At 45.6% G+C, this 13,872-nt stretch overlaps 1 protein-coding gene across 2 annotated transcripts; it reads right to left on the bottom strand.

Annotated features, from left to right (window-relative positions):
* Positions 1-201: 201 nt before the first annotated feature.
* HCCS (holocytochrome c synthase) lies at positions 202-12,553 on the bottom strand. 2 transcript variants are annotated; one of them, XM_001488423.5, is made up of 7 exons: positions 12,439-12,553; positions 11,664-11,807; positions 9,061-9,212; positions 6,557-6,705; positions 5,288-5,407; positions 2,570-2,656; positions 202-1,681 (listed from the first exon to the last, which is right to left on the bottom strand). In XM_001488423.5, exons 2-7 carry the CDS (start codon positions 11,773-11,775, stop codon positions 1,483-1,485), a joined length of 819 nt encoding a protein of 272 aa, XP_001488473.1. In that variant the 5' UTR covers positions 11,776-11,807; positions 12,439-12,553; the 3' UTR covers positions 202-1,482. The 2 variants fall into 2 exon arrangements, with proteins under 2 accessions (XP_001488473.1, XP_005614034.1); XM_005613977.4 differs by having other exon boundaries at positions 12,362-12,536.
* Positions 12,554-13,872: the final 1,319 nt, after the last annotated feature.

The raw sequence follows: 13,872 nt of genomic DNA, 5'->3' as shown, positions 1-13,872 counted from the left end.
TGCAGGCGGCCCAGTGTTTCGTTGGTTCGAATCCTGGGCGTGGACATGGCACTGCTCATCAGACCACGCTGAGGCAGCGTCCCATATGCCGCAACTAGAAGGACCCACAACGAAGAATATACAACTATGTACTGGGGGGCTTTGGGGAGAAAAAGGAAAAAATAAAATCTAAAAAAAAAAAAAAAAAGTTAGTCTTAAAGATTTTCAAAACCCGTTAACTATCAGCTTTATTTTAAAATATGCAAATATTTTGAAATGTAGAAGAGTTTAAGGTTGTTGAATTAAAATGCCACACAAAACTGACAACAAAGAAATCCATACCAAGTCAATCACTCCAGACAGCCAATTCCATCTACGCATTTAACACTACAGTATTTAGGATAAATTGGAAGAGTTCCTATTATCAACACTTAAAAACAAACAACCCAACAGTCATTTGTAACATGCTGCTATAAGTAGAACAACCAGTTTATGGATTACCAGTACAAAGAATTTCAATGGCAAACATAGAGCTCCCTTAAAAAAAGTCTGCACTGTGGCAGTGCGTGGATGCAAACATCCTACACTGGGAAAAATACTCTGCTTGTGAATTCTAACATTCAACACAACATAATCGAGTTTTAGATACGGACCGTCCCTAGCACCGTGACTGGAGCCAGACCTTCAGATCAGGCCGACTGCAGGGAAGACTTCAGGCAGGAGAAGGAATGGGACTCAAAGGTGACATAGCCTGTCAAACACCAGGGACAATGAGACCTGCTTGTTGGGAGCAGAGTTACAGAACAGAACGGGAATTAAAATAAAAATATTTAAAAAGTTGAAACATATATTCCAACACACGAGCATCATCAGATCATGGGGGAGTTGAAACTATTCTATCACAAGGTCCAGTCTGAAAAAGTCCTATGAGAATTTGGAGAGCCAAGACATGCCTTAGTTTTGCTGAGTGCGTTTCCACTCTCTACCTGTGCCTTTTCTTCAGGGGTCAATGAAATGCTGGTAACTTTAAAAAGCATAACTACTCATTGGTAGAGAACAGTTTTCTTTAAAATGTTTGCCCAGGTAAAAGCTCGTGAGCGTCTCATGGGCTTTTGGGTCTACATCTCAAGTATTCATGAGAAAAACAGCAAGAAAAAAAGCAGTTCTCTTCACACTGTAAGAAAAGTTCTTGTTCAGAGGCTGTTCAGACTTTTCTAGATTAAATGCACGGGCAATACTGCAGTTAAATAAAAAACTAAGGGACTGCTTCTCACTTGAGCTAAGTGGGAAGGAGAATTAAAATGATCTGCTATAAACTGCAAAGTAAAAACGGAACTCAAAAGAATACAGTGCATCGCATCCTTTGCTAAGTGAAGTATAAGATGTCATTACCCACATGATCTTCCCATTACATCATGAGTGCAATTCAGTTTGGGGAAAATAGTTTAATGCATCACTCAGAAAAAAACAGTTTATATTTTCCCATCTCTAACAAAGCAGTGGTTATGAAGTCCAGCGCCACCAGGCGACCTTCATTCTGTCCCACACCGCTGAAAGCGAATCCAAAGCGGGCCGGACATCCAGGATGGTGAACTGGTAGTTCTGGTTGACTTCGCCACCATCGTAGTAGTCAATGACATATCTGACTTCTGTCCCACAGCGGTTGATGATCCAATCGTGCCTGTCGAAAGGCAACTCATACCTGGAATGAAAACACGCTACTGAGTGTTAAAACGTTTGCAGTCTGTTCAGCTCTGGTTTAAGCAGTGAGAAAGCTGGAGAAGCGGCACATGGAAATGCCTGCTCTCAGAGTCAAACACTGAACTAGTGGGGCCGGGCCCGGGGGCGAGTGGTTAAGTTCGCACACTCTGCTTTGGCGGCCCAGGGTTCACCAGTTCGGATTCTGGGTGCAGACCTACACACCTGCTCATCAAGCCATGCTGTGGTGGCATCCCACATAGAGGAACTAGAATGACTTGCAACTAGGATATACAACCATGTGCTGGGGCTTTGGGGAGAAAAAAAAAATGGAAGATTGGCACGAGATGTAAGCTCAGGGCCAATCTTCCTCACACGGGAAAAAAAACCAAAACATCAAACTGGGGAGGTGAGACAGAATCCATCTCCAGTGCTGGAGGAAGGTGGTGAAGAACTATGATGAGCCCAGATCAGACAACAGCTTGTCTGTCTACAAAGGAAATAGGGAACAGGAGAGGGACCCAGGCCAGGGAGGTCGGTTGAGATACTGCGAAAAAATCCAGGTTTAAGCTAAGAATCTTGACCACACTGGAAGACAAAGGAGGAAGGCTAAGTGCACAGATGCAAAGAGATGGATCACGAGAGAAGTAAGAGGACAGATCCAAGAACACAAAGACAATTCAATCCTATGATAATTAGCTAGGATGTAAGCCATGGAACCTAATCAATCTGCCCACCAACAGGCCAACTTTGGGGAGAGGAAGAAATCTACAGCCAAAGGCTAAGTTCTAGAAGACAGCACTATAGTCCTTAGACTGTTTGGTTTTGGTGCGAAGAGAAAGCTGACCCTGACCTGAGGAATGTAAAATGACTTTTCTGCCCCAACACTCACCCCATCCAGGAACGAATTCTTGCCCTCGGTGAATACTCTTTCGCTTTACCTCCGAATCGGATCAGGGAGGGACCACAAGGACACTCCCTAGAAACCCCCAAATAAGAAAAGTCCATTAAAATATTGTCTTTCCTTTGAAAAACATCATGTTGTAGTTTTTCAATAATATACATTGTTCTGTGTGCGTTTTACATAATATCATATTTACAGAGAAAGGGAACTTTGAAAAAATTTCAAGAAATATCCTTATTCATTAAAAATGTTGTTCCTTATTTCTGGAGCAGGTATGTTCCAGCCCCTCCCCTTCCTTCCGAATATCTGCACTGTTCTTCGCAGAAGGCAGGAAACGGCCTATTTGGTGCGAGGATACAGGCATAGTCTCAGGAAAGAAAGAAGTGTGAAGTATGGGCTACCACGCTTTTTTCACATACAGCAGCTGGGGTTTTTTAAATGAATATAAGAAAATCCTATACTCTTTTTTCATTTGAAACCAATGAACAGCCTTTATGAAGAAAAATGCTGGATGAATCCCTAGGAACTAATGTACTTAGCGTTGGACCAGTTCCCTAAGTAACCACACACAAGCTGATGGGTGGCAAGCTCCTGGCTAGAAAATCCATTCCGTCTCTGCAGTGAGGACTTCCCAGGTGCCAGCCAGCCCGCTCCCCAGCACTGCAGGTCCAGCAGCATCACACTTAAGACCCTCCGAGGCTTGCGCTCGTGAAGCTCACAGTTGGCCTACACATGAGGCACACAGCTATGTCCCGGACGGAGGGGGTGTGGCACGTACACGAGGCCACCTATCTTGGCAGCTGCTCTCATTGGTAAGACAGGCTTCAGTCTTGATGAGTCTTTCTAAACAACTCAAGTGGAATGGACTCCCATGGGAGGACTATCTGAGTGGCTTTACTTCTCCTCTTAGGAACTGCTCACTAGCATCTCTTCTCAAGAGGGTCACAGGCAAAGAAGTAAACTCAACCCAGGCAAACTTTCTCCTGGAGGCCATAGTATGTGTATTTAAAAGGCCGACTTAATTTTGATGGAACTCTGGAAAATGACTAGAAAGGGAGCTGAAACTAACAAACTGAAATTTCCTTTTCTCTCTTCTCTTTGCTCCATAATCATACTACAAGTAATTAGCAGGTGGCTTTATAGCACACTTTCAGCATAACTCACTGCAAATGCTTGTGGGGCCCCTCATTAGGAAACGAGGAGGATGACTCCTGCTGGTGACGGGTTACTGAGAGGGGAAATGTGGTTGCAGCATCATTTGCCCCCCACACACACCCATCCCAGGCCTGGTACCCAGCCAGTGACACCCAGGGAGTGACTAATCAACTTCAGAGTCCACGTATTACAAACAAACAGAACAGGGTCCTACCGAGAGGCATAGTGGTTAAGTTCGCAGGCTCCACTTTGGAAGCCTGGGGTTTGTCAGTTCAGATCCCAGGCACAGACCTACGCACCGCTTATAAAGCCATGTGGTGGCCAGTGTCCCACATATAAAGTAGAGGAAGATGGGCATGGATGTTAGCTCAGGGCCAATCTTCCTCAGCAAAAAGAGGAGGATTGGCAGTGAATGTTAGCTCAGGGCTAATCTTCCTCAAAAAAGGAAAAAAAAAACCAGAACACCTTAAAAAGTCATTAGGTGGATTTTAGCCAAGAAATTAATCAAGCTCATTTGGCCATGAATTTAAATTGTAAGCCACCAACAATGATACAATCTGGCTCTTTGAGCAGACATGCCCTGTCCCCTACCGTTCTCAAAGTGGAGGCCTCAAACCAGAAGCATCAGCATCATTCCAGAAATGCCAAGTCTGGGCCTCACCCCAGACCTACTGAATCAGAAACCCTACACTCTGTATTGTAACAAACCCTCCAGGTGATGCTGATGCAGCTCAAGTGTGGGGACCACTGCTCTGAACAGACAGATGGCCCATCACTGCTAACAAACACGAGTACATTTATTTCTTCTCCCCGAGAAAAAGGCCCATGTGCTAAGACATCTCTTGATGTTTAGTCCTAATGGGGAGTCAATAAATGCTGTTGCGTGAACAGGACTATTTTTCCCAGCTCCCTTAGGGCAGAGAGCATTTTAGTATCTCCCATCCCACATGCTCTGCCTTCAGTGGACTGTGGAACTCCTCCCATTGAGAGGTACAGTCCACGGCCCCTCCAGCGGAATCTGGACAGACTTGTAATGCTATGGGACTTCCGATGCTAGGGCATCAAACGAGACACAGCTTCCCTGAAGTTTTTTTGAAGTCTAAATCTGAGAATCCAGCCACCATGGTGGGAGGAAGCCAAAGCAGCCACATTCAGAGGCCGTGGGTAGATGTCCTGGCCGACAGCCAGCACCAATTGTCAGACTAGCAAAGGATCCAGCCTTCAGAAGACTTTAGCCCACAGCTGTCAAGCCATCCCTGACCACTAAGTCTGGCTGAAGCCCCAGACATTGGGGAGCAGAGATGAGCCATCCCTACTCTGTCCTTTCTGCACTCAGGACCCACCAAATCCACGAGCATAATTAAATGGTTGCCATTGTACACGAATAAGTGGGGGAGGTCTGTCACACAATGGTCACTGGAACAGGCCTGCTACCTGAAATGTTTTACTAGGATGGTATGTTGTTTGAATAAAATGTTAAAACTTTAGAAAGTAGATATGAAATAAGAAAGATGCCGGGAGGATGTTTTTTAAGGTCCCAAACATACTTACGCAGCATGAAGGGCTTCCCACTTCAAAATCTCCTGCCAAGCCTGCTCATTATTCTGATTGTGAATTCTAATGATATTATACATATCTTTCTGACTAATATCCTCTTCCTTCCACTTCCACCTAGGAAAGAACATTTGGTAAAATTCGACAAATATTACTGATAATGCTATAAAGTTAATCCAGGTATTCATTTCAGTGAGTCACCAAAAACCATATTTACACAAATATCAAGGAACCATCTATTTTTAAGGTGACATTTTTTCAGTTAGTACCACTGATTAATGATTCCCTAGCTTTTTCTAAGTATTCTATATAATAGTGTTTTTCTCTTTTTTTAACTATTACTGGCTGTGATGGGTTACTTTGGTGTGTCAACTTGAGTGGGCCATGGGGCGCCCAGGCATTTGCTTAGGCATTATGCTGGGTGTGTCTGTGAGGGTGTTTTGGATGAGATTATCATTTAAATGGGTAGACTGAGTAAAGCAGAATGCCCTCCCTAATGTGGGTGGGTTTCATCAAATCAACTGAAGGTCTGAATAGAACAAAAAGGCTGAGCTTCCTGCAAGTAAGAGGGAACTCCTCTGCCAGACTACCTTTGAGCTGGGACATTGGTTTTTTCCTGCCTTTGGACTTGACCTGAAACATCAGCTCTGCCTGGGTCTCCAGCCTGCCAGCTTTTGGACTAGAACTACATGTCAGCTCTCCTGGGTCTCCAGCTTGCTGACTGCAGATCATGAGACTTCTCAGCCTCCATAATCATGTGAGCCAATTCCTTCTAATAAATTTTTTTATATAAAGATACATACATCCTGTTACTTCTGTTTCTCTGGAGAATCCTGACTAGTACATTGGCCTTGCACTTATATTCTCATTAAGTCTGAAAAATCAGTTTTATACACTGATTAACTTATAAAAGCTTACTGTACGTTTGGGGGATAAAAACATCTTCAAGGGGCCAGCCCGGTAGCGCAGCAGTTAAGTTCACACGTTCCACTTCAGCAGCCCGGGGTTCACCGGATCGGATCCCGGGTGCGGACCTACACACCGCTTATCAAGCCATGCTGTGGTAGGCGTCCCACATATAAACTAGAGGAAGATGGGCACGGATGTTAGCTGAAGGCCAATCTTCCTCAAGAAAAAAGAAGAGGACTGGCGGCAGATGTTAGCTCAGGGCTAATCTTCCTCAAAAAAAAAAAATCTTTAACATTCAATTCTTAGCTGAATTTGACAAGCAAATTTATATTCTCAGTAATATGCTCACTCACTTACCCTTTCCTTAACATCGCATTCCAGAACATCTGTTCAGAAGGATAAACCCACTTTTTCTCTGAATCTGCTCGTGGAATGGATGATTCCTCTCTCACAGTAGATAGAGGAAATGGCTGATCGGGGGCTGGTGTCTGATTAGCTGGTGGCATCTAAATAAAATAAGCAGGATTTTTTTTTAAATGTTGGAAATCTGACAAAAAGTAGAAACAAGCAATAAAATTAACTACTTCCTAGAAAGCAACACATCACACATAAGCCACAGGTTTCTTAATTAAATCAGTGACATCAGAATTTCAGACCTCTCAGATAATTTGGCTGTTTTGAAGAGTCAAAGTACTGAAGTTGTTTTTCCTTGTTTTAAGTTCCCATAAATGGTAAATACAGGCTGTGGTTAAATTTTTGGTCTCTTTCTCCTCAAAGATTAGAAAGTAAAAACTAATACCATGATCTGCAGGCATTTCTAAAAACCTTTCTATGATGGGTTTTTTAAAAACAACTGTTCACTCTTCTAAGGAAACGTCTCATAAAATATATGTACACCACCACTTTCTCTTTAAATATTGTTTACTTTTAAGATCTTGCTTATGCTTTCAGTCTTTGTGCTGAATCCATTATAGATGAGTATTGACAGTGGCAGACTTTCCAGGAGGGGAAGAATCCTTTCTCCCAGACACAAGGGGCAGCTATACCATTATGCCAATACCTAGCCTGGACCAGGGTTTCTTGCCCTTGGCACTAGTGACATTTGGCGCCAGACAATTTTTGGTTATGGGGGTCTCTTCTGAGCATCGTAGGATATTTAGCAACATCCCTGGCCTCTCCCCACTAGTACCCTTTCTCCCCAGCTACAACAACCAGTGGCCCCCCCAGGGGCAAAATCACTCCAGATTGAGAAGCACTGGCTTAGAAGTTCTTTTTGTGTTGAAAGTATGAAGGCTTTTCTAGAAGATGCACATTAATTAATTAAGTCTCAGTCACAACACAGCCCCTGGTTAGAATGACAGCAGTCAGAAGAGCCAGGTGTGCTGGGCACTGAACCGAACATTTTACCTGCATTATCACCACAGTGTGTTTGACAACACAGGTAGGAGGCAGATGGGGATTCAGTGTGGGCTCTGTCGCATCCTAGCTGAGCGACGCAGAGCAAATTGTTTCCCCTCTCTCTCACTATCTTTGGCTCTAAAACGGGGACGCTAACACTACTGGCTGCATAGAGTTGTTATGAGGACTACAGGAGACAGCATATGGTGCTTAGCATGAGGGCTATAGATGTGACCAAAAGAAAAGTTTGCTTTTATTTATATTCTTGCTACCTGTAACAATCCCATGGGGTAAGAGTGTAGGATTCCAAAAGGCCCATGTTCTGGAGCGCTAAGCTGAGATTACGTAAACCAGTAGTCTACCAAGGGCCTTTTGGCAATGTCTGGAAACATTTTTCGTTGTCACGACTGAGAAAAGAAGATGCTCCTGGCTTCCAGTGGGTGGAGACCAGGGATGCTGCTCAGCGTCCCACAGTGCACAGGACAGTCCCACAACAAGGAATCATCCAGCTCCTGATGTCAATAGTACTGAGGCTCAGAAACCCTGATCTTGTCCACTCTCTTCCTCAACACAGCAATTTCCTTATAGCTTGGCAGCGTCATTACTGAACGCCACAGACTGAATGATTATGTCTCCCACAAATTCACCAAATCTGCCAGCACCTTGATCATGGATTTCCCAGCCTCCAGAGCTGTGAGAAATAAACGCCTGTTGTTTATGAGTCACACAGTCTACGGCTTTCTTATATATGTTATGCTATAATACATATTGTTTATATATATATACACAACCCCCACACCCTTTCTTTTCCAGACTAAATATGTCTACTTCCCTCAATGCTGCCTGGTTTGCCAAGATTTCTAGATACTTTTGATAACTCATTGGCCTTCTAAAGTCCAGGCCCCAGTCTGGCTGTCTCTCCATTAAAGTGTGATTCCAAACAGCAAAACTCAATTCCCTATGTTGGCTGACCATCACAAATGTAGTGAGCACGCTTGTCCTATCCATGCTTTCTCGACAGCATTCCATTACTGGCTGCCCCGTGACACTGCATCACCCCAGTCACTCACATATAGGCTGGCACCCAGCTGTGCCTAAAGAAGTGCCCCGATCTTGCAGCGTGCCTACGAGGTTTCCCAAGGCCAGAAACACCTTTGCTCACTCTAGCGGCACTCATGGAATCTCCCGCCTACCAGCTAGTAACTATCCCAGGAGGAAATATCCCTTTAGCTTGGCTGCTTCCCCATCAACCTAGTCTGAGGCACTTCATGATCACCGCTTTCCTTCTCAAGAGTTCTCTGAAACTACACTTAGTAACGCATCTAGATTTTCACTGTGGATGGAATATCAGACTTCTTAAAAGGACAGAAGAATCAATCCTAGCAGTCTGCAGTTTATCTTGGGAGGCTGTAAAAACATCTCCGCATAAAAAGTTCCATTAAGAGGGGCCGAGTACAGATTACCAGATTAGAAGGATCTAGGTTCTCCTTGTTCTCAGCCACAGCACCCGTAACGGGACACTGCACATACTCGTAGGCGCGTTCTTGGTGGGCAGGCACAGAGTCAGTTTTGCTCTCATGGGTTGGGTCAGATGGCTTTGCATTCACTGGACAGCCTGCAATAAATCAAGTATAAAAACAGTGACACCACAAAAGCAGGACCTCTGGTGCTCTCAATCCAGGCCCTAAAGAGCTGAATTCTGACCAGTGATTACCACCACAGACAAAGCCCGGTTTCTACTGTTTAAAGGTGCCAAGAGCTAAGCTAGGTAACATTCTAATATCCCAAAGACCAAGAGAAGATTCTATGTATTTACTTTCCCATTGAAAGAGAAATGGTACCTATTCTCTTATTGTGTCATGCACCTAGCAAAAATAAACCAAAAACACTCAACATTTGTAAGAGAATGTATTGTCCATGCCACGGTTTTAGTAATAGGCTAGAAGGTGCCCGCTTGGACTCACAGCTATGAGCTGTTGCAGAGGAACCTAAGTGGGGGCCAGGCTGCAGTTCACCTGGTCTCCCTGACTTTCTATCCCCAAGTTCTAGACAAGCCCCAGCCCCAACCAGAGCACAGGAAGCCAGGCCCTCGTTCCCGAAACCTACTCTCAGGTACTAGGGACGGGAGATGAAAATGAGCAGAGGGGCCTTCAAAAGAGCTACTGGAGAAAAGTCAGAGCACCAATCTGCTTGCACTTTGTTCCAGGACTAAAACAAAGCACAGAAAACTACCACTTGGCTAAGCTTTTATTCCCCATCAGTAGATAGCAAGAGTTTAGGCAAGAAGAGGCAGACATTAAAGAAAATGTTCCACAATCCACGTAGGATCCAGATGCCACTTAGGAGGGAAGGCCTGAACCTAGGAGAGCAGCAGCAAGAAGGGCAGCCAGTGCCCAAGGATCCAAGTTGCTGATGGAAGCAGGTGTGGGGACTGAGAAGCTGGTCTAAGACTTAGGAGAGGGGGCAGGTGTCAGGAGAGCTATGGCCCAGGAAGACAGCTGCTTGTGTTAACAGAATCCTTGTCTCAGGCAGCAGCAGTAACACCAGGAATACACTGAATGCTGGACACCCTATGTGAACAAGACAAGCCTCCTCTCATTTCCTTTCTTCTGCTTCTCCTTCCAGACCCTCATTCTCTAGGACCCTATATAGCTGTCCACTTTCAGGGGGTGAAGGGAGACTTGCTATACCTCCTCTCCTCTCTACCGTTCAAAGTGACAATCTTTTCTGGCTCATTGATCCCAGGTGGGTGTTAGGAAGAAAATACTGTTTATATTTTTCCTATTATATAACTAGTAGCCCCTTCAAACCCCTAGAAATATCCATGTTCTTTATGAGGGCAAATAAATCTGACTGACAGCTCTTCTAGATACACAGCAAATGAAATCAAACCACAGACAGGGCTCTGTGATCTCCCAGGGCCGCTCAGAACAGGAGCACACCTGCTTCTTCTGAATCTGTCTCAATTCTTCCTGTATGGCAGAACCCTGGGAGGGCACCAGATCTGTCCTTGTCCAAGGTCAGAGAGTTTCTGCTGGCTTTGGATTTCCTCTTAACTATAAAATAGAGAGAGAACGTACCACATAGGGTAACAAGAATGAGAATATAAAGTCCATTACGCGAAGGATTTTTGTCTGTTTTACACATTCCTGTTCTCTCAGTGCAAAAACAAACAAAGAAACTCCACCAGTGCTTGGCACAGAGCAGGCAGTGAGTAAATCTTCGCTGACTGACCAAGGGAAAGAAGTACTACGACACAAGGAAGCATTAGCACTCAGTAAGCATGCCACATTGGTTCCTCCCCTCACATCTTGAAACAAGAAGTCACATGTCAGGCTGACTCAGGCCATATCTTTATATAAACTAACGCAGATATGGATCAATTAAAAATGAAAGACAGCTTTCCATTCTCACCTTTGCAACTAAAGAATGAAGAGTAAGTCCATCAGATGAGGACTTATTTTTACATAGATGAGAAGTGCAATTGACCTAGGAGTAAAGTTGTTTTGATAAATACAGACAGTTAGATCTAGGCCAAGGTTTCTCAACCTCAGCACTCTTGACATTTGGGGCCAGATGATTCTTTGCTGGAAGGCAGCATTGTGCACTATGGGATGGTTAGCAGAACTCCTGGCTTCTACTCACTAGACGCACCCTCCTCTCAGTTGTGACAAGCAAAAATGTCTTCAGACATTACCAAATGTCCCCTAGGGGAAGGGGGATCACACCCTAGGCTGCTGATGTAGACAAACGCAAACTATGGGAGGTGGGGGCTGATGTATGGAGTAATCACTACACTCTCACGCACTATCTCAATTAATTGTCACATTAACCCTGTTAAGTAATATTATTATATCCTCATCTTACAGATGATGGGTGAGGATTTAGACAAGTAACTTGTCTACAGTCACATACCTTATAAGTAGCAACATAAGGACCAAACTCAGGTTGCCTCATTCTCAGGCCTAGGAGCCTCACTAGCACACTCACTAGCATACTGCCTCTTCCTTAAAATCCATTTGAGAATTCTCTTCTGTTTTTATTTTCGAGACAAAGGGTCAATTACCTTTCATTTTCCTTTCATGCACTGGACATCCTGAAGGTGGGGATGCCGTCTGATGAGCTGAAGCATTTGAGGTCTGAACTGCAACAGCAGGGGTAGATGCAGACAAACCCATGGTGGGAATCGCAGTGTTGAATCCAAACAATTCTAAATTCACACGTGCCAAAGCAAGGAGACAGATTAATGCTGAAGCCTGGGATCCCACTACTCCCTTGGTATTCTTAATCTGGCCAACCCTTGTTCTTCCTCCTTGTCATCCTTATGAAAATCCACCCGGCAGGGTATCCACTCGGAGGGATAGCTTTAATCTATTATCCCCTTTGGGAAATAGCTGTGTGAAATCTACGCCACCCTTTGGGGGCATGTTCCTACGAGTGTGTGGATTTGGGGGGTGAGGTGAGGAGGTCCCTGAGAAACCACGTCACAGCAAGGGGTTGTAGGCCGGGAAGCAGGGGGTCCCAGGTGGTGATCCGGATAGGAGAGGGGAAGCCCACTGGGTCCAGACTAGACTCCAAGCCCCAGGGCTTAGCGAGGGGCTAGGGGTCTGGGAAGAGTGCAGCAAAGAAAAGGGATTCGAGGAAGCAAAGGACGGCCGAGGGCAGCGCGCGGACAGTCTTCCTCACACGATCCCCGCGTGTCCCACCTGCTCCAGCCCCGGGATCCCAGACCCCACCGACCTCAGCTAGCCCGCCCCTCTGCACCTGACTCCCGACCCGGCCTGCTCCGGGCGGCCGGCCCCGCCTCTAATCGGCAATTCGGGCCCGGAGCGGCAGCAAACCTCCACAGCCACTTTCCCCACGCTCGGTCACCGCTATCACCGCGGTCACAGCCTGTGTTCACATGCGCGGCTACTTCCTCTTCCGAAGGCGGGACTTCCGGCCGTGTGGGAGGCGGGGCGCGGGCTGAAGAGGAGAGGCTTCCGTCAACACGAAGGAGGGGGCCCCGCCCCCTCCCGCCTCGGCCTATAAGCACGAGGGCCGCTCTCTGGCCCCGCCCCTCCGGGCCAGAGCGGCTGGGAGAGTTTAGGCGGGGCCGGAGATTTACCCTAGAGTGAGGCTCCCTGCTGTAGATGCTGTGAGTCGCAGAGGGATTGCTTTGGAGGAGTTGGTTTTAAAATTTCTAGCTATTAAACTGTATTCTGTCAGTTTTAATTGTTGTAATGACTCAGGAAACACCAGTAGGTGTCCAGAACCGTGGCCAACTCTGAACTAAACAAGGTCCCTGCTCCCAAGACCTTAACAGCGTGTGGACTTGAAGGTCTGTGTTTTCACTTCTAACAGAAATTTAGTATTTTCTTCCATTAGGAATGAAGGCAACAGATCCTAATAGTGTTTGTTATATGTGGCACTAATAGAAATCACAGAAATTATGTCACATTTGATTGTTATTTCTGTCTCAAAATACTATTTATCACTACTTTGAAATTAAGATAATTTTATCTTGTTACTTCAAGTGGTAATAAGAAACATAGTCTTTGTGTATCACTGTAGTGGATCTGTGGAGTACGCCCAGATGCCCCTTCACGATGGGGCAGTCCATCCCCAGGGGTGCTGGGAATGTTGACAGCTGACGGCTCCCGGCTGAGGCTCTCTGCAGGAATTGCCCTTTTCCTAAGAGGGCAACTGCCTCAGGCAAAATCACATTCCCTCCCTGGGGAAAGGCTGCAGCCCATGAGTGGTCTCTGCAAGGGTACAGAAGCCCAGGTCCCTCCCTCAAGGGGGACAACTCAGAAGAGCCATCCCAGCTTCAGAGCTGCGCATAGGAACAGCTGAGGCTTCCATGTGACTGCGTCACGGTTCACCTCCTCCCTTTGCCCAGTCCTTCTTCCATCGCTCTCTCACAGCTATTCATGAGAGCATGCCTATGCACAAATCTTGGAGTCTCAGCTGTTTTAATAAGTTTAATTATTATTCAGGTTTGATAAGGCCAACAGATCAGGAAATAACTGCCATTGAAAAGGTAATTTGTTATATTCACAGATCCCAAGAGAGAGAGTACAAGTCACACCATGGGGCACCACACGTGGAAGTACTGGAGTCAATCACGAGGCAGAGGGTCCGGGGGGAACTTGGGCAAGAGACTTTATTATGGTTTCCATGGGAAGGAATGGGCCAGGCAGGGTAAGAATGTTTAGGATTGGCTAATTTGAATAATTTTAGCAGGGCCTGGAGCAAAGGTGCTGTCCCTAGTTGTCTGGTACCTCACCCTGGGG

Source organism: Equus caballus, chromosome X (genome assembly GCF_041296265.1).
Source record: "Equus caballus isolate H_3958 breed thoroughbred chromosome X, TB-T2T, whole genome shotgun sequence".
In the NCBI taxonomy this organism is placed as follows: Eukaryota; Metazoa; Chordata; class Mammalia; order Perissodactyla; family Equidae; genus Equus; species Equus caballus.
Note: the sequence above shows the minus strand (reverse complement) of the source record. Positions and strands in the feature narration are given on the sequence as shown.